The sequence below is a fragment of the Phoxinus phoxinus genome (genome assembly GCF_949152265.1).
Source record: "Phoxinus phoxinus genome assembly, chromosome: 12".
Taxonomy (NCBI): domain Eukaryota; kingdom Metazoa; phylum Chordata; class Actinopteri; order Cypriniformes; family Leuciscidae; genus Phoxinus; species Phoxinus phoxinus.
In genome coordinates this window covers 24,028,741-24,050,366 of record NC_136887.1, presented here as the reverse complement: position 1 = coordinate 24,050,366, position 21,626 = coordinate 24,028,741, and the positions used below count along the sequence as shown (strand labels likewise).

Below are 21,626 nucleotides of genomic sequence, written 5' to 3'. Positions count from 1 at the left end.
TATTACAGAATAATAGAGATAAAGCCGAGCTGGTGTTTTTTTACAGGTATTTCTAATGTTATTTGTAACCAAACCTGCTGGAGATCAGTCCTGTCTACACTAGCGAATAGCGTCAAAATAGGTAACGTTACAAAATGAATATGCTGAATATATTTAGTGTATGATATACATGTATACATCGACACATTTTGTACCAATGAGATTTTTCTGTGGGTGGATCTATCCAGCACAATGGACAAGTTCTGCACAGAATCAATTATTGATAAAGTGTCAACATCGATGTGAAGGCGGCTACAGTTTTTACAGTTAATATAGACTAAAATGTTAGTGTAGTGCCTCTAATGTCATTTTTATGTATATGAATAATGTGTGAATGGCCAACAACCCAATATGATCTCTTTATAGAATATATGATTTTAATCACATCTTTGAAATCATTTATTCAACTAAAAAATAGATGGAAACCGATGTGGAAGGAATCAAATAGTAGGTACACTCTATAGTTTAATATTAATCTTTATGTTAAAGCAGCTGTATTTCAAATGCATGCACTTCACTGGCAACCCACTGCTAACTTAAGTGTTTTTTTTTATTCCACTATTCCACTATACTATAAAAAAGAATTATTTTAATTCCTCCTTACTGACTCCTCACCTGACTGCAGTTGCCTACTCTCCTCTACAAGGGCATAGAAATCATCTGACTGACTGAATGTCCTGATGTTTGCCATGGTGAGTTCAGAATAGGTCAAAACCATTTAGATGTCCATGGAGGAGAAGGCGTTTAGTGCTTTAGGGGCTGGTTAGGACACAGCGTGAGTCTGCATCAAGAGAAGACATAATTCATAAGTCATTATGAAAATAACACTCAAAAAAGAGACACTTAATACTTTTCTTTTTTTGAGAAAGTGGTTATTATTTAGTATGATATTATGATACATACTTGGGTACAGTGTGCATAACCATTTTCACCTTTTTTGTCACAGATAAAAATAAACTTAAAGATGTTACAAATATAAATTGCTTATAAGACAATAAAACAATGTCAAGGAAAAAAAAGGCGGCAGGGCCATTGTGTCTTATAATAAAAGATAAAACAATGTCCTGAGACAGTTGCAGTTGTTCTTACCCATTTAACTTTGATCTTGTTCCATGTGCCAATTACAATGAGCGGGAATGAGAGAGAACTGGGGGAGACTTCTGAGAGAATGGAGATTGAATCACTTGACAGGAATGGTTACCACGCATGCAAGCAGTCTATTTTGGCAATGATATGTAAAGAAATCACAAATTAAAAGATCGCTCCAGGTCTATATTTAACAAGTTAAAGTGCACCATCATACAGTCTGAACTGAGAATATCGAACAAATGTGGATAAATGAGACAGCAGAGGACCCAAATTGGCACTAGTGACTTCTTGCTTCTTTCTGGTCTCTGCATAACATCCAATTAAAGTATTGGATCTGACTTTAAAAGTTACACTGTCAGTCACTTGCAGACTCTAACCTGCATTAGGATATATTCTCTATCAAATACACATGACACATTTATATCAGCCTATAGAAAAGCACAAGTCTAACACCAATATCACAGACGGAGGGAAAGACCACTGGTATAAAACAACGTTTTCTTAGGAAAGAGACAATAAACAAACTAAAAAATCTATAAATTACACATAATTTTGAAGTATCTTTCATAGACATAGACATCTGACATTAGCGTTGTAGAATTCTGACATCCCCAAGCACAAACTGAATGGCTGCATTGCTGCTAGATTCGGTCTTGTATAAGATGACACTTTACGGTCATCATACAAAAAATATGAATGTGATGTGAACAACTTCCATTAATTATAATAATCATAGGATCAAATCTCAGTATAGTAACTTTTATGTTGTGAAAGTTTGGCACATTTATCAAAACCGATTTCTAAAAAAAAATGTTTGCCCGGAAAGATTAAAAATGATCTGGTGCCAGTGACATAACATATGTAACTGGAGTCTGACTGGGAAATAACAATGCATGTCGGAGGTGTCTGCACTGACAGTGTGTGGATGCTGTAATTACCATTAACATGAGTTTAAAATAACCAACAGTGAGAGTCATGAGAGCTGAGTGCAGCTTTTGTTGCGTGGTGCTGGAAACCATTCAAAGGGCAGTTTTAATTAGAAAAGCAAATCAATGGATTGCGATTTGCTGCATCTCAACCTTTCCCCTCTCTCTCTCTTAAAAGAGAGTTTATGACAAACAGTGTGAGGAGAAATCTTGACTAACAGTGGTTTGTTTAACAGTAAGATGTTCTTCACCACACTACAGTTGTACTGTATATACTTTCATTGGGTGTGCAAACGCAACACGTTGCCTTAATTTACAAAAGCAGATGATTTCTGTGTGGCAAGAACCAGTATGTGAGTCAGTATGGCTCCAGTCACCCATAAGATACTATTTTACATACCGTTGCCTGCGGTGTTATGGACATGGGGAGCAGAAAACATTATGGAAAATGACTACTCAACAAGCAACAACGAGGGAAGGTGGTGGAGAGATTTCACTAATGGTTTTCACATGACAACAGCCACCATGTTGTGAACATCACGTCACTGTCACTATGTACAGCTGTACATCCTCATATCCAAAAGAACTCCTCACTGGAATCGGGTTAATGTTCACATATCAAAGGCTTCGGGCAAAATCTGGCAAACTGTGAATAAATACATATTTTACAAATTGTAAAAGACAAACTTTGAGTACTAAATCTGATAAACACTCCTTCTGTTTTGGACAGTTTTCAAACATCAGATAGAGCTTAGTTGGCGAGGTAAATGTGGAAGGTCAGTAAGGGAGAGCTCTTACAGATGACCATTGGATCTTAAAAAACCTAAGCTACAGTTCACTAAAATACTCTTCTACAAGAGGGCTAAAAGCTAAAAGCACAGTGACTTAGAAAGAAATCACGAAGAAAACCTGTGACATGTTTGAAAACTGAAATGAATGGCATCTCTTTGATTCGTATTTGCTTCACATACCTGCAGATTCACTTAATAAAACCTTTGACTCTGCAAGAGAAACATCTATGAATGTTTGAAGTGTTTACCGTAGATAAAGAGCAATATCTTTCAACCACCTCAGGTACCTTGTGGCATTGGCAGCTCTTAAACAGCACAAATATGTACAGACGGTAGCACTGAAGCCAATTTCAGCAGCTTTTTCATGTCTCTACATACATAGGATTTGTAATATATGAAACGAGGAAGTGATCAGAGATTATACGACTGATGGTGGGTATTACAGACTGGAAATCTAAATGTATCTGTTAAAGAAAAACAAAAGGGGCAGGAAGAATCTGTCAAGTCAAGGTTTTGTTCAATCAACACAGCAAATAAAGTCCCTTTGCTGATATGCATACAGAACCACGCAGTCCTTTCTGGTGCTTTTGGCCTTTTGTCAACAAGAGTGTGTTTGTGTGTCGAAAAATCCAATAGCCGAGAGATCAAACCGAAGCCAATCATTGATTGTTTGCAGATAGCGAGTTGGACATGAGATAGATCAGGGGAGTTAGCATCGAGAGATATAAACAGAGCGTAATCGTGAAAATAACAAACAAACACAGCCAAATTGAACAGACCCAAAACACCAAGAATAAGGCTTCAGAGAGAAATGAGTGTCGTGTGATCCTGCGATGCCGTGTCTGGAGCTGTGGAGCACATCTTGAAGTTTGTTCTGTGTTCTCTATGCAAGTGTGTGTGTGTGTGTATGTATGTGAATGTCGAGGGGCTCTCTCTCCATCCTTGTTCAGCCCTCCTCAGCATTGTCCCCACTCTTGGGTCTTTGGCACTTGGCAAACGTCCTTAGCCGGCAAGCAATCATCGGACCATAGGGTTTGCATTGTGGCGTGAACGAGATCTTTCCAAACCAGTGCGACGGTTGTCTGTTCAAAGAGAGAACAAGGAAGAGGGATAGTCAGGTGTATTCACAACAGCAGCAGACATATATGACATAATAACATACGCATGGGAGAAACAGGAGTGCAGCTAATAGTTAAAAAGAAAACAGGCAACAATATCAGACACAATAATATCAAACTGAAAAAGAAGAAAGCAACACAAGATGGTCTGGAGTCAGGTACTTCTTGTCTGGTGTCATAGTAACGCCATTGAGTTTCTGATCCAGTCTCATGCTTGAGAGATCCTCCATCTACTGTATAACAATAAAGCCTGGATAAGAAACACTTAATGGCACTCATACACAAGTACAAACCAGTGCATACACAGCTGCACATACTTATCTAAAAACCCAAAGCTTTGGGTGCCGTTTAAAGGCATAGTTCCCTCAAAAACTAAATTCTGTCTTCATTTACTCACCCTCATGTTGTTCCAAACCTTCTCCATACAACAAAAGTCAATGAGGTCAAGTGTTTTTAGACCTTAATTTTCATAATATTACAGGTTTGGAATAAGGGATGAAAAATGATAACAGAATTTAAATTTTTGGGTGAGCTATCCCTTTAAATGTTAAAAAATTCTCAGTTAAAAGCTGATAAAAAAAAACAAATAAAAAAAAACAGGCCAGTAGGGATATGATGGAGGCAAGTACTAAATGTGCAAGCTGAACTTGGCAATCAAGACCAGCCCATTATGGGATCACACAAAGGCTCTCTCCACTCCAAACATGGTGTAGTGAGGGGCTGGTTGGGGGCCATGTGGCAGGTGGAGTGGACAACCTTCCTCTTTCCCCTGCAGGTTCGAGAGCCAACTCCATGCTTAAGCCACCACACCTTTCCTACCTACCCTGGCAGGTCTGCCCGTGCAACTGCCATTACTCAGTGCCAGGTGTCCATGCCACCATGGGCTGGGCATAGTTTTATGGAACAGGCCCCATTCATCATGTCAGGTAATGAGTTAGGAGCAAGTGGGCACCACAGTAAAGGTGGATTCATACTTCAAACGAAATTGAAGTCCAGCTTGTTTGCCAAGGTCAGTGGCGGGGGCCAATGAGAAAACAAGCTAGAAATCATTTCGAAAAGGCTGTTTTATGGCTTTGTCTGGCCAAAGCATTTTTTATTTATTTTTGCAACAAGACAAAGGTGAAATAAAACAGTCACAGTGACCAAGTTTTTTTTTATTACAACCCTTACAGTGCAGTTGAAAGCTCAGTGTTGGTAGATTATAAGAGCCAATGCTTTGTGCTAACAAATCCACTTTTTGAGTTTGCCTAGAGCCTTTTAATTCAAGCTTCAGTAGACATATAAATCTGTCCTAACAAGGATACTCACCACAGGGGAGGGACAATGATAATAACAAGAGGGTAATACAAAGAGATGGAAGAGATGTGGTTAAGGTAGAGGGAGGAACAGATAAATGAAAAACTAAGAGCACAAATAGAGAGAGGAAATCCACATTTCTCTGCAGGAGAACTTCATCTGGCATTGGTGAAAGTTGAGGACGCTGAACTTTAAACTCTGCATGGAAACCACAATATGAGTTGAAATGACGGCGGAGTCTTTCATCCACTTCCACTTCAAAAAGCCAAGCGCCTGAAGGCCTCCAGTCTCTTTCTCTCTGAACTGAATAGGCATTGCACATTGACAGCAGTGATAAAAACAAAGAACTTTCTAGAACTTGTCAGAGCACAGGCTGTTCGGACTTCATTTACAATTTCTACGAAGAGGTCTATTCAGCAGGGCTCAACAATAAACATGGTTACATATTGATAAATGTACAGTATCAATAGATAATTACAACAATTATATTATACTACTGCTAAGAATAATAATCAAACATCTCAACTAATAGCCTGACTGTGTCAGCAGGAAAGAAAAAAAACCTTATTGTTGAGCCGCCATTCAAACCATTCAAAAAGATTGTTTAGATAATAGGGTTCCTTATGTCATGACTATACACTCAATGTGACACCATGTAGGATGAAGAAGGGGGGAAACAATATTAAACAGTACAATACCCAACATTAACAGCGAGGGAGTGGATGACAGAATAGATGGTAAACAAAGGCCTAGTCCAAACTCTGCTATTGTTTTGCCAATTGCTTGCAAGATGCCCGTTTTGTCTTGCCGGGATCTGGGAGGACTAGCGGCACTTCCTCAAGTTTGTGGTCCAAATTGAAAATGGATGAAAGCATCATTGCTTGTTTGAGAGTGAAACATAGGATGGTTTGGAGCATTTGGCAAGACAGGGAAAATAATGTCTAGAGAGCAATACTTGAGATAATTGCTTGAGCTCAACAGATTGAAGACGAAATTTAGGTGGGGAAAAAAAGTTTCAACCAAATGGGCAGAAAATACAAACCAACCAACAAAACAGACCTTCCTACTTCTCTTAATTTGGACTGAAAAGCTCTCTAAGTTTCTGATCACAGGCACTTCAGTCTAAAATACAGCAACAATCACAACAACCAGCAGCAATTTCTATTGGGGCACACACAATGAAGCTATTCTCTGAAGGGTGAGCATTCACTTCCACAATAAAAATACACCACTAGACAATTTCAGTAGAACTGTGCCACTGATCACAAATCTGTCAAGTGCTTTCGGGTTTGATGGCTTTTTTACCTGCTTTTCCCGGAGGCAGCGTCTTTAGGTTGGATGCACAAAGAAAAAGGATGGGAGTGAAAAAGATTGATGAAAAAATAAGAACATTTGGTTTTACACTAGAGAAAGGTCTGTATTCCAGGACTTAATTAAATTATGCTATTGTTCCTCTGCATTTAGAGAGGGTTGATGTGGGAGGGAGAATCAAACGTGATCAAAACGTCATAATGCATTGCAGAGGGGGATCATGGGATTAGTCTAGGGTCGTAGATTGAAGAAAAGCACATTACTAAAAAGCGAGTAAGCACACAAACACTCACAAAGGACTGAGAAGGATTCACAGGCTTGAATGCGACACTTTCACTGTATGATTGAGTGATAGGCCCCATATGGCCCCTAGTGCATTCTTCTAAAGAGATTAAACGACATAATGGATTTTGCATTACTGTCATCTGCCTGTAATTACATGAAGTTACATCATCAGGAGAGTCCTTTGGCACAAGTTTTTCTCCATGAATAACAAATTAGCTTCAATCAACAGTTGAGTAGTAACTATGTGAATAAACACAGGTAATTACACGAGTGAATAATTTACATGTTTGATGCAATTCAAATATTCAATATGTATGCAATAAATATTAAATGTGCAGAGGGTTGGATTTTCAAATAACAATTTTTCAAATAAACACTTTTTGGTTATGTATCTGTTGTGTTGGATAGACCTTCACACCAAGAAAATACGCACACAAGCACATAACGTAAGGTGCAAACTTGTATCACTTCATATTTTTTCAGGGACAAAATGCAATAAAGGTGATTAAATCTGTGAGGGCCATATGTCAACACACAATGTTTACCGCTTGTGGGCTGTAGAGGGAGGGATGGAGGGAGGAAGAGGGAGAGAGAGAGTGAGAGAGAGAGAGAGTGTGTGTGTGTGTGTGTGTGTGTGTGTGTGTGTGTGTGTGTGTGTGTGTGTGTGTGTGTGTGCAAGCTGCAGCAGTAGCAGCAGCTATCTGCTCTTCTCATCTTCAGAATACCTTTGCCAGACTCAGGCTCCATGGGTAATGGAGCAACAGAAACAGGAAATATTAAGAGGATGTGATGGTGTAGGGGAGAGTTATTTCTTCAGCTGTAGAGTAGGAGAGTTAAACCCACAGTTGCACAAACCAAGGTAAGGTTTACAAATCTGAGAGTAATTGTTCTGAGGCAGCAGCAGAGTCAGTCGGTAAAGGACCCTTTCGGTATTTATGGAATAGACCACCGGAGAAAAATAGGGGAGGGTCATGTCTTTTTATTCTTTTTTGAGGCGAGGGTCATCCAACTTTTTTTAGTCTAGGGGGAGGGTCACCCAACTTTTGTATTCATGAAAAACGCAACATTTCAAAGTGGCTTGTTTGGTGCATATTTTTCCATATAGCTCTCTCAGTCTCGGCCCCCCATCGCTAGCAGATGGGTATGTATGACCCAACAAAAATCAGACGCGAAAGATAAAGTCCAGTTTGACGCTGTTTGACAGAAGCGCGCACGCACTTCGGGCATACGCGCTCAGAAAAAGTGCACCATGTCAGAAACAGAACGCCAATGAAATGTTTACCCAGCAAAGCTTTAAAGCACGAGCAAATCATAAAGTTTTGTGATTGCGAATAAGTGCAGTGTCCTGTGAGTGTAACTCTGCCGCTGCATTAACATGTGATGTGAATGTACGTCGAGTTTTACAATATTGGGACTGAGGAACCAGAACTGCAGCTGATAGAATGTGCGCTGTAGCACGATACTACCATATTTCTTCAAAAGCAGATCGTGGAGACATTAAATCATCCACGATTCAAAATCGTGATATTGCATAAGCACAAGTATAAAACGACTGTTATCATGTCTGAAAACAAACACAAGTAACGGAGTTTACTGTATCGCACGCATGCTACAGTGGTACATTTATTCATCGCACAGACTAATCTTTTCATAGATATATGTCGCACTGTAGGACCCTTTTTAATGAACGTTTGGTGTAGGTCTACTAGGCATCAAGTCTATTTTGACTATAGATCTCAAAACACCTCTGGTAGCCCCTCAAATAAAAATAGAGAATGGTCCAAGAGGTTAAAGAGGTGCCTAACTCTGAGACAGCTGAAAAGTGTTATTTCAAGCCTTGCAAACTTGATTTGTGTCAAGAAGTTAAAAACTAAAACATAGGTGGGCATATGTGTTATGGCAAAAAAGTATTTGTTTGCTCTAGAAAATAAAAAAGTGAGGTAAAAGATATGGATTTACTTCAAATCATCTGGATGAAACTTTGTTAACACACCCCTCTAGTCAAATAAATACAATTGTATACATAACACATAACCGGGTCTAATTTGAGGTTGTTTGTTACACCAAGCTATGTTAAAATAGTGTGTTTGAAAAAGCAGCTGTATCTCAATCAAATGCAGAACTCTGGGCATGAGTCATTTCAGTGAGAAAATAGAAATGCAGGAAAGTATAATAATTTGACACTGAAAAATGGTTTGTAAAAAAGGGTAAAAAAATAATAATCCTGCTCTATACTTTAGTGCAGGAGTGAGTAAGCCTTTAAAAAGCTACTAATGTCCAAATAACAACAATATAAGACCAAACACTTATGCCCTTCTTTCTGAGGAGTCTCTTTTGTCACATATAACGAAAGTAAATAAGGACTGGGACAGTCAGTCTTTAATAAGTCAAAAAAGCATAAATATGGTACGATTTGGACACTATAGTTCCTCTTCTGAGGTAATACAGTAGCTTTGTGTAAAGAACACACTGACAATTTAAATCAATGCTCACTGATAATCTTGACAAACTTAGCATGTTCATGAGAGAAGTTGTGATGCCTGATTTGCAATTAAATCATTCTTGAGTGTTATCTTTTTTAACAAATTGGTTGATTCAGTTAAAAAAAAAAGTCAGAACAATTTATTAACAAGTAGGACTGATCCGATTCTCCAGTTTAACTCACAGATTCTGTCGCACAATGGATGTGATCATTATCAGTAAATATTAACTTAAATTTTCTGTTATTTACACAAAGCTATTGTAGACATGAAAAACTACGACCAACTTCATTGTTCAAAATTTCACCTTTTGTGAAATGAAAGTAAGTCACAAGGATTTCGATTGACAATGCTGACAGAATTTTCATTTTGGAATGAACTAATCCTTTAAGTACTGGCTGATATCCTGGTTCGTTTTCCACATTGAGATGTGAGCTCTTAAGTGCATTCTCTGCCCTAACTAAAGCAAGAGAGATACCAGAAACACAAGCGAGACAAGACTCTGAAATCCTGCTTTAAGTAACCATGCTCTGCTGAAATTACGGATGTTTAGAGTGAGTGTGGGGCATTTGTCAAACACAGCCACCGCAGATCCACTAAAGGAGAGCGCAAACATGAGCTTTCCTCATCAAACTGAGATGGATGAGAGCTCAGATAAGCTGGAGGTCTGGTCTGCATTCTCCCTAAATCTCTCTCGGAGCCATTTCTAAACAAAGATGGGAGATGTGTAAAGTCTAATCTGACAGTTTGTTAAGACCCAGACTAATGAAAATAATGAAGTAAGGCAGCAATTAAAATATGTCAAAAGTGGTCAGCATGGATCGGAGTTTCTCCCCTTTCATCAAATACGGCTTTCAATCAAAGCCAGGCTCCATTTAGACACTCGCTGTACCTTGAATAGGTGACCCAGATAGTCGATATCCGCATTGCCCTTCACTTTGCACAGTTTCTACTTTAAAGAATGCATTAAAGTTTCAAGCTCTCGATAAAGAAGGAGGTTCACAGACGTAGTAAAAAGGCAACATCTTAGCAGATTTCTGCGAAGGCTCGCTAGCCTGTTGCCCCCCAGCACTCTGCATTGTCCTGCTCGGCTGCACTCTCTCTGAGCTCCTCAGAGCTGAAAGCAGAGCCAGGCCTTAGAGTAATGTTTCTTGACAGCTCGGCACACAATACGGCACAGGAGAGCTGGAAATCACTACACATGTCGATAAACAAATGCTTATTTTTAGAGGAGAGAGCGAGGCACTAGTTTATCTCTGCAGCAGGAAGGCCCTGACAGATCTGTTCCCGGGACAAACAAGGGAAGGGATGAGAAACTACGGCTGGCGTCCAGTGCCGGCAGGCCCAGTCTCTTTCCCTTTTACAGGCACAGCAGTAGGACCCTGTTTGATGGGATATCAAATGGCTGACGGTCACATTTGCCAATATTTTTCTTTGGGGTCCTCAAGACGGACAAGAGAGTCTCTGAGTTGTGAACCAGCATGGTTTTCAAAAGAGAAGGCAGAATATAAGATCTGAAACAAAAAGAAACTCAAAAGAAGAGAACAGTGAAGCAAAGGCACACACATGCATCAAACCGTCAGATGAAAAATACTTTCCAATAGATTGCAGCCCGAGGTTAATCTACAGTGCTAATCATCACCTCTGCTGCAACGAAGAGAGGCAAACTTCATAGTAATACAGGAATGTGCTTGACCAGTAACACAAATACGGCTTGCGCTCTCAAGCACTGCAGGCGAGAACTCGCCTATCATTCTTATCGCCTATCATCCTTTTACAAAAAAAACAACAACCTTGGATTGTATAATATTTGTAGAAGATGTCTATTAGCTCGTATACAACCTATTAAAAGAAGGTCAAATGAGAACTTGCATACATTTCTTGTTTCCAATTTCTTTGCTGATTTTGTGGGATTCTTAATATGTGGGATTGAGCGGAATTGATTTACGAAATGAAAATTAAAATACTAAACCTAAATTAACACACACTTATTTTTTTGGGAGTGACAACGCATAGATGTAATGTCGCCTATCGCCCTACAATAAGCCTACCCTAAACCTACCCATCACAGAACACTTTCTGCATTTTAGATTTTCAAAAATTATCATCATTGTATGATTTATAAGCTTGTTTCCTAATAGGGACCAAAAAAAATGTCCCCACATGGTCAAAATGTACTGGTATTACTATAATTGTGTGGATACTTGGTCCCCATAAATTAGGGAATACCGGGACCACACACACACTTGTTGGGTTTGCATGTTTTATGGCGGCCACAGGGGAGACATCAGGGGCCTCATGTATAAAACTTTTCGTAGATTTCATCCTGAATGTGCATCTTTGCAGACCATCTTACAACATCTAGTTTTACTATGCATATCCACATCTGCATATAATTTCCAAATGCATATTCCTATCCATGTGATACCATGTTTAACGGTACAAGACATTAGGAAAATATGAGATACAAACTATAAATGATTTAAATCATTTGTGCAGTCCATTACATTGCTAAAACTAATTTAGTATCCTTGTCTTGTTTTAGAATAAAAATATAAAAATATCCATAAAAGTAGTATTGTATAAAATACTCCTTTCAGAGAAAGTTGTCAGAGAAGAGTTACAGTATTCTCATTCTTTTTCACTGGCCAAATATATATATTTTTTTAATTAGTTATGCAATTTTGCCAATAAGGTAAACATATGTTTTAGAAATTTTATGTATTTTTATTGAAAACAGATAGGCCTTATTTTTTATTTTATTTTGCAGTGTAAATACAATGGTCTGACTCAGTATGTCATTGACAAAACATTTTAAAAATAAAACTTAGTTTCCTTAAAATGCAATTGTCATTTTTATAATGTTGGGAAGATCATAAGAGTTATCATTACTGTCTGCCTGCACACAACATCAACAGCACACCTCCGTTCAGCAGGGATTGTACAGTATTGTCATCGGGCCTATTCACACCAGCCAATGGACCGTTCTACCACTGAATGAAAGTGTGCATCATTGATCATTGTTCTCGTGAGAAACATTTTCTTAGAACATGAGTTCAGCAAGCACAAGGTCTAGCACTCCTCACTGTCATTAAACGTAGCATGCCACATGAAATGTGTACAAATTCATATAGTTTTTGTTTAACTTCTGGATAATGACTTTTAAGTAATCTGAGTTTTAATCTAAATGTGTATATCAAAATTAAAACAGTTTAAAATCATTCTGTTTACTTCATTACTTGGCTCACTCCAGTAAAAGAGTGTGCAACATTTTTACATGAAGCCACAGGGCTGAACAGTTGAATTTCAAATATCGCACGTGATATGAAAAAATTGGTCTGTGCGATAAATACATTTACCACAATGTCACACGTGTGATACAGTTTTGCATGCGTGCGAGACAGAGCCGCTTGTTTATGTGAAGTGAGAGTTTGTTGAGTGCATGAGGTTAATCTAGGGCCGCACGACTAACCTGAAATGTTGTTCCCACAATGTAGGGAAAAGCTGAACCACACACACAGACGCATGCACGTACGCATGCACAGACACACACGTATATCATATCATATCTGTATGTGTGTGTGTATGAAAACGTGTATAGGTTTAGGTTATGATGAAATAATTACATTTGAAAATGCACATTTAATTAATGGAATTATAAAACAATACTTACATAAATTATATTAATTATATATTATTTAATAATAATAAAAAACTACAGCAGCAACACATGAACCATCTGCACCAAATCTGTGACCCAAAGAACTATTTGGAGTTTTCTTTTTACTTCAAAACGAATACAATATTTTTACTTTAAAAACAAATAAACAAATGAATTACTGTCTCCACCATTATCCACTATTAACAAGCAGAAACAAAATATAAATCAACAGATCACTATTATCTAATGACACAAAATTATACCATTTAACCGAAATTGGAAGGACGTGTAAAGCATTAATGAATTGTGACATAGAAACTGTTGCCCTTGATGCATTATGTTATCATCACGGCTAAAAACAAGGGGTGCAGATGGGGTCTCTGGCACGGACATTGCCCCCTAAGTTCAACTCAGGAAAGGTGAGTGGCTAATCCATTAGGATCATGTGCGCTAGGCCCCAAATCACCATACTGATCCTTCAAGACTGATAGTGACCCAGCAGAGATCTGGCTTGCCAGTGGAATAAGCATTTGGATGGGCTCCTTTAAAGGCAGGCAGGGCTGGCTTTCCTGAACAGCGACCCATGTCTCCACATATATGTAGTGCTGTCGCGATTAGTCGACGGCATTTTTTTTAGTCGACATGTCGTTTTGCTATTGACCGCCTATTTATTTTTGGTCTCCCGTCTCAAACGGCTCATGTAATTCACCTCCACACACCAGTCTGTGCACTGTGCGCGCCCTGCTGGTTAATCTGCTATCCTCTTCCTTCCCCTCCCCCCACCTTCACTGCTTTGATATGAAAAATTGCGGAGGCAGGTGACGGTGCTTTCACAATGGGCTCGTTTGCTGCGGTCCGAGCCCGAGTGCGATTGTTCCCGGCGCCCCCCTGGTTTCACAAATTCTATCGAACCCTGGTGCGTTTGCGTGCATCTTATGCCATCGCAAACGTGCACGGCGCATGAAAACAGAACGCGGGTCAATTTATTGTGTTTTTTATTTATTCTGTGCTATTATGCGCAGCTGAGTGAACAACACAGGTTTAATCTGCATGTCACATAAGGTGGCCTTCTGCTGCTTGCAAACGGACTCTTTTGAGGAGACAGTGGATTTCCAAATGTGTTGCCCTGATTCCACGCTCAATGCGCGAATACACTGCAGACTCACTCTCGCTCGTATCCAAGGTAAATCATCAACACTATCATCCTTTACATGTGTTTTATTTAACTAAATACATCATAATCAGCTAAAACGCATGCACAGGTTACTTTACTTGAGTACCTTTACTTCTATTACCTGAACAAGCGCACACTTGAGTCCGTGTTGCTTTCACATTCACGCGAACGCGGCACAGGCCCGTCATGCACGCAAGTGTAACCGCGAGCCACATAGCTGCGTGCCTGCTTGCTTTCAGCAGGTAGCTCTGAAATAATAATTTATCCTAGCTCTTAGTTTTGCCTAATAATTCATTATTAGGCAGAGCTAAGCGTAGTGGGCTAGTCAAGACTCCTTCAAATCAATTCCAATTTATTTGTATAGCGCTTTTCACAATATCGTTTTCAAAGCAGCTTTACAGAAAATGCATGTATTGCATCTACTTTACAATTCAGTGATGTTATCAGTTATGCATTTCAGAAATGTACATATAAAATGTACAGTAAGCTAATCATGTATTATTTTAAGGCAGAACAAAGAGCTAATTTAAGTAATACATAGATGTTTGTTAATAGAGGATCAGATTAGGACTCTGACTAATATGGTAGCCTAATGGAAATGCAGATACTTAATGCTTAGATTGTTAATAAATAATGTTTTTGAACAGGTGACATTTTATGTTTTGGACGTTCAGTTGAGTTCAAAATAAAATGGACACAACGAAATAACAAACACTTGATTTTTTTTTTAAATTAGTCTTTAGATTAGTCGACTAGTCGAAAGATTAGTCGTTAGAAAATTAGTCGTTAGTGGCAGCACTAATTTTATGCACAAAGGAAAACATCACATATTCATAACACGCAAATACGAACAACAATGAAGTATCAGCTGTGATTATAAATGTGCTTGGAAGTGGCCGCATGAATCAGAAGTCTGCTAAAACAAGCTTAAGCAGACCAATGCTATTTCCAAGCTGAAGAAAACGGCATAGTTAGCTTCGGTTGACAGTGGGCTGAGTAGAGAGAGAAGAGTTAGACAAATAGATACCACAATACTGTTTGACAGACAGATGGAAGCATAAATGGATGGTTTGGCAGCATGATAAGGTAAATTGACTGATGGATAACTAAACAAATAAAGGAAGAAAATGGCTGGTTCTATGATGGGGGAACCAGATAGTAAGATAAACAGATGGATAGTGTTGATATGACATAGATCGATAGATTCTTCAATCCTGTTTCTTCTTTCAAATGTAATTGTATTTTGGATGAATCAGGAATAGGTGAGTGAGAAACGGCATGTTGACCGGAGGGGACATGAGTGAACAGACATTCCTCTGTCGTCTTGTCCAATAAATCTGATGTCACATCAGCACAGAGGGGGGAGAGCTCTATAAATTCACATGAAAAATATCACACTGAATATATGTTGAGCAAACAAACAGACACACGCACACGTACGTAAACACAAGATGGAGGCTGTGCAGTAAACACGATTTGGGTAAGATTGTCATGGAATGTGAAATGAGGGTGATGGAGTAGTGATGGGTGCTGAGGTGGATGGATGTGAAAATGAATGGATGGAAATGATAAAGCTGCTTTCTGGTAACAAGGTCTCAAGATGACATTTGTACAACTTAATTACTCTTGGTGGAGTGGCAACAGCAGAATTGTGAGATAGTGGAATCTGTGTCAAACACTAAATCAGCAAAAAAAAAAAAAAAATGTAACTGAAGATTACCTTTAAGGGTTATTTAATTCAAAAATGTTACCCTCAAGTTGATGCAAACCTTTTTGACTTTGTTGCCTTAAAAGGAACACAAAAGATGAAACAGTCAATGCATGCGGACAGATGCTTTCAAGTTTAAAAAAAGAAGCAAAACACTATAAAGTATCATAAAACTCATGCACTATACTTCAAATCTTCTGAAACAATGAACTTAAGATAAGTTATTCTCCTTGGCGTGTTCATGAGAGTTCATACGTGAAGTATCAATGTTAATTCATGAACAAATTATTCTTTTGAATCAGAGCTTTCAAATGAATCAGTTAAATCAGTCATATTCAAAATGACTTTTTTTGGGGGATCGGTAGATAACAACCCTCATTTGCATAATAAATTGTACCCAATTGTCATATGGTCTAATTTTATTATACTTTTTATAATGCTTTGGACTGATTTTTGAAACTTGGAATCTGCAGTCCTCATGGGGACTAAGGGCCAATCAGAACAATTATTTATTCTTAAAAAATCTCATCTTTTGTCTTCCACAAAAGATAAAGTCTGACAGGTTTGAAACAACATGAGTGTGAGTATGGTGATAGAATCATAATTTGTGGCAATGGTAAAATAATTAAACTATCCCTTCAATGGCAAACTGACTGAGGTAAGAAAGTGCACCACCTGGAGCTCTCAGGAGGTCAGGCTGAAACTGCGGTCTCTTTACTAATCCATCCTCACGTTGAGATAAAAAAGAAAGCATGTGAAAGCAAACATTCAGCATTCCATACAGGTGACCCGTCTACCCAAGTACACACTAAAAACAGTTACAGCGAATCCATTAGAGTAACATCTTTCCAAGCAACCAAACATAAGTCGCCGCCTTTTAATCCTGTGCCTAGGATTGCTCATGCCTCACTCCGTCTGAGAATACACAATGCAGACCTTCACTTAAATAAAACATGCTGCTCGCTCTTTCTTTATTTACTTACTTATCTTTCTGTAGATGTCTTCTCTCACAAAGAGCGTAAAGATCATGGAGGGCCATTTTCACAGAGAACCCCTGACCCATTTGGCGAAGAGTTTGGACTGAGTAATGTTTTAGGAATGGAATTTACTTGAAATATTAATTTGAAAGAACTTGCTTGTGTAGAGCAAATTCATCCACTGATGGTCAGTGTTCTTCGACTTCCTCTCCTATTCTTGTCTTGTATCTTGTCTACGCCTCAGTTGCCATTTTGAGCACCCTGAAATACTGCTTGACTTCTAATCTGGTCCCTTCCTTTCACTTCCTTTTTTGACTCTCTTTCGCTTGCATTCCCTCATTTCACCTCTGTCTCTTGTTGCATTTCTTGCTATTTATTGCTCCCTTCCCCACAAGGCATAAAAGTACAAGCTCTTTACTCACTAACCTGAGGGTTTAAACTTTTCTTGTGTATTCGTCTCCTAGCCATAGGTTATTGCATATGAAATGCGACAAGTGCGGCACTAAATCAGTTTGATTGCTCTTCTGAAGGAGTTGTGAAGGTGAAATACAACGCAGTAAGATGTCATATGACTACAAGTTTTTTTTACAATTTTTGTCGTACTATTCGTCAGAACCATAGATGCGAGCGCTGAGCTAATTATGGGGATTGCAACAGCGTTTCTTTCAGAATGCCAACGACGAGGGATTGGTTGACCTGGGGGGGAGGTTGTTTTGCTGTGTGCGTGGAGCGACGACACATCCCCGTAGACCTGCGGGCGACAATGGATTTCATGTGAATGAAATATTCATCAATGCTGACTTATTTATCGGGAAGAAGATTTCTGCAGGGGGCCCTCAAGAGATCACACTCACATGCCATCCTGTCGCCACTTTACCCGCAAGCTTTTCAATAAAACAAGCAAACAACACGATTCCAACACCTATAAATAAGTCAGCATTTCAGAATAAAGTGCGGTAGGGTCTCTCCAAGGCTCTACATCACTCTTTTATAGAGCTGCATGGGCATGGGCCTGAGCATGCCCAAACAGGACAACAACTGTGCTAGCATGAATATGGTCATGATGCTATTATGGAAGATGCAACACAGCTCTGTACCTATTCTGTACATATGTGGCATCTTAACAGGATAGTTCACCAAAAAAAGAAAACCCTGTCATTATTTACTCACCGTCATGTTCGTCCAAACCCTAATAACGTACTTTCTGCCAAGGAACACAACATTAGACATTTTCAATAATGTAGTTGTTCCATCTTATCCATGCAAATACAGTGAACTGTAGCTTTTAAACTTCAAAAAGTATACATAAGCACCATAAGAAGACCATACAAGTGGTTCACACACCTCATGTTATACTCAAGTCATATTATAGCTTTGTGCTATAAACTGACCAACATTTAAAGTTATTCTATACAACCAGATCTTTTGAGACTGACCTCTAGGTCAGTTTGATTCGTGAATAATCATTCCGTTTTGTGAATTGAATAATCTTATTCATTAAAAAAAGATCTGACTCAAAAGCATTGGACATAGTTACTTATTTTATGGACGGGCGAAGGAGAACTATAGGTGATGCTAAGAATGTAGGACAGTGAATAACACGTTTTGCCCTAATTCACTTTCATACTGTACAAAAATTCTGTGAAATGAAATAAGGGTGAGTAAATAATGCCAAAAGTTTAATTCATATTTCTTTAAGCACTAAAATAGACCCTATAGTGTTATCCCCAGTGTTTTCCTGTCCCTATTTTTCCTCAGTGAATGGCACTAGTTCCAACGAGCAGTGCCATCAGACTCCACCTTTTTGCTTTCCTGTTCCCCGGGTGACCGAGAGAACTTGATTAAGCGGGCAGACGGGGTTGCTGGGGCACTGTGAATATTTGCAGAGCATTATGCACCAGCTGCCTGGACGTCTGTCAGTGTGAGCTATTGTTAGTGAGTTTGATTAAGTCTCCCGGTAATAACGTTGTTACATGAAATGTGCTGCAGGGAGCAGGTAAGATAAAACGTGAGACTCACACCTGCCAGCAATAAGCCCAAAGTCCCGTCAGCTCAAAACACGTGTACCTACAGAAAAAAAAATCTGCTGCCCACATTCAAATCCTCACACAGACCGGCAATGTCCGTTTTTGTTTTGTTTTTTGTTGCCATTTGATTTCAAATCAAAACGACCTAAGTTTGTAAAAAAAAAATGTTTTGCGGGAACCACTGGTGCCTATTAAGGGTCAGAACCAACAGCAATGTGCAGGAGAACGATCTACAATTCAATAGTTTCAACATAAAAACAGATCTCTTGATCTTGCTGCTTGCCTCATCTCCCCTGCCTTCTTGGGCAGCCATGCCTTGCGGCTACACACCTGTGTCAATAAGCCTTCCATGGGATCAATTAGTATTAAAGTTTCACCAACAGTCATCCCACCATCTTTGCCCACAATAAAAACTGACATTACTCGATGCAGCCAACTTGAATCATCATATATGACTCACCATTGGAAATTCCTCAAGATCAAACTCAGCCAAATAGACAATCCATTTGAGACTTGATCAAATTGGGATTGGCCTTCACAAGAGGACTCCGCAGTGAACAGATCTTTCCTGTCAGCTCAGGACACGAGGGTGCTTCATTCCCCCTTCTCACCATTCCACAAGGCTATCACAGCCAGTTCCAGCCTGAGGACAGTGCATGTACTGGGCGTACCTGTGCTGGCTCTTCCCCATCTCCTGACAGTACCCTTCGCATCACAGCATGGGTCGAGTCATGAGATCTGACAGATGCCCTCCATACAACATCTCCCCTTCCCTTACTTTCACAGCCCCCTTTCCCCGCTGCCTGGCAACACCGCCTGACAGCTATCAATATGGATTCCAGCAGAGATGCAGAGGGACGGCTGAATAAACAGAGGGAAGGAGACAAAAAGAAAGAAAATCAAAGGCTGCACAAGGTAGCCTATTATCCACAAGAACAGGAAATAATTTACCAGCAATTCGTACCTCATTTTGGTTTCTATTGTGGAGGGGAGCTATTTGTGTTCCAAAAAGACTGAGGAGAGGGCTCTTCACATATATTTTAAAAGTCATACGAATGTGTCAAAATGCTCTGAACTGGTTTGATAATCAACACCCCCCGATGTCCTATTTGTCTGTTCAAACATTTCAAATTCTTTATTATGCTGTACAAACAGAAAGATCATCATTCAAAATAAGTGTGAATTGTTTTTTGTTTTTTTACATATGTCAGAACGATTGATGGCCCATGAAGAGAATTTTTTGTTCCAAATAAACTGCGGTAACAGTGTGTTATAAATAAAACACTATTTACAAAAATAAAGGAAATTATCTCGGCATGGTCATCTAGCGAACAAGCTGTAATTTGGATTATTTGTTAGGAATAAAAAAATACAAAACTGTGCCAGAATCTTTTATCATTGTAAGATGCAAGTTATTTTTTATTTTTATAGAAATGTATTTATTATTATGTTTTTTTACTACAATATGCAGCATTATAAGGGCTTTAAAGCTTCACAACCTCATAGAAATTTTTTTCCAGCAATTTGCATGAGAATCAGACTCAGTCTTTTTACATGCTTGCCTCATAAATCAATCAGGGAGCAGTGAAGCTTACCTTCAGTTACATGTTAGAACGGGCATCAACAAATTTTCACATAATCATAGGTGTTTTTTGATGTTTAAAAGAGATACAAAAGATAAATTAATAAAACAATCAAACAAAAACATCCAAGACAGTTATTTAGGGACTGTGTAAAAATATTCACACTCAGTGTTCACTCTTCTTGTCTATGAGCTTGTTTTTGCATTGCAATGCAAGGTTGATAATGATTTTAATGACAAAGTCATCTAATAATAATATTACTATAGGGAAAATGAACTCTTCAGAAAAGTTGGCAAAGATTCAGAAACACCCCTGTTGCCATTCACAACATGTCAAAAATGCAGAGTATCTGAAAAGAATATGTGACCCTTTGGAGAGGTATAAAACAGTAGCTGGACAGTGATCAGTCAGATCTGAGAGGTTCAGGACTGAAAAGAGGACAACGCAAACCTCCAGTCCTCCAGTGCAGAAGGTCTAGAGCAGAGAGCAGGTAAGAGACTAAAGGTCCCTCTGTGACAAGTCCACCGAGGGAGGGAACATCTGGTGGACCGGCTGCTCCTCTGGTTAACACGCTACCCCAAGCGGCCAATACACACACACACACACACACACACACACACACACACACACACACACACACACACACACACACACACACACACACACACACACACACACACACACACACACACACACACACACACACACACACACACACACACACACACACACACACACACACACACACACACACACACACACACACACACACACACACACACACACACACACACACACACACACACACACACACACACACACACACACACACACACACACACACACACACACACACACACACAACAATGCATCTAGGTAGAAGGGTTTCTTTGTATTATGGAAAGCTACTTGTCCCAATCCATTGTTGCTTTTAAGGATCCAAGTTTGACTCAAAAAAATTGTGTGACACATAATACTACAACACATCTTCTATGTGGTATAAAATAAGATACAAAAGTGCAACCTCATCCAATGGGAAACAGATGCTCTATATGGAGACAAGGGAAAATGTCAATGTTGTCAGAGATTGCTGCTCCTCTGGTCTCTCATTCGGGATAATTCCCATACCTTTCCCGCCATTGGTTGCAGAGATGGAGAAAG

General features: G+C 39.1%; 1 protein-coding gene across 12 annotated transcripts in view; it reads right to left on the bottom strand.

The window, feature by feature from the left end:
• Window positions 1-901: 901 nt before the first annotated feature.
• diaph2 (diaphanous-related formin 2) overlaps window positions 902-21,626 on the bottom strand; it is a 471,667-nt gene continuing 450,942 nt past the window's right edge. For 7 of the 12 annotated variants that reach the window (XM_079630046.1, XM_079630050.1, XM_079630045.1 and 4 more), the window contains 2 exons: window positions 6,565-6,586; window positions 902-3,927 (listed from right to left, as the gene is read on the bottom strand). In XM_079630046.1, the coding sequence (XP_079486172.1) occupies window positions 3,792-3,927; window positions 6,565-6,586 (158 nt within the window). In that variant the 3' untranslated portion in view covers window positions 902-3,791. The remainder of the gene's footprint in view (window positions 3,928-6,564; window positions 6,587-21,626) is intronic. The other 5 variants (XM_079630044.1, XM_079630042.1, XM_079630043.1 and 2 more) reach the window with 1 other exon arrangement.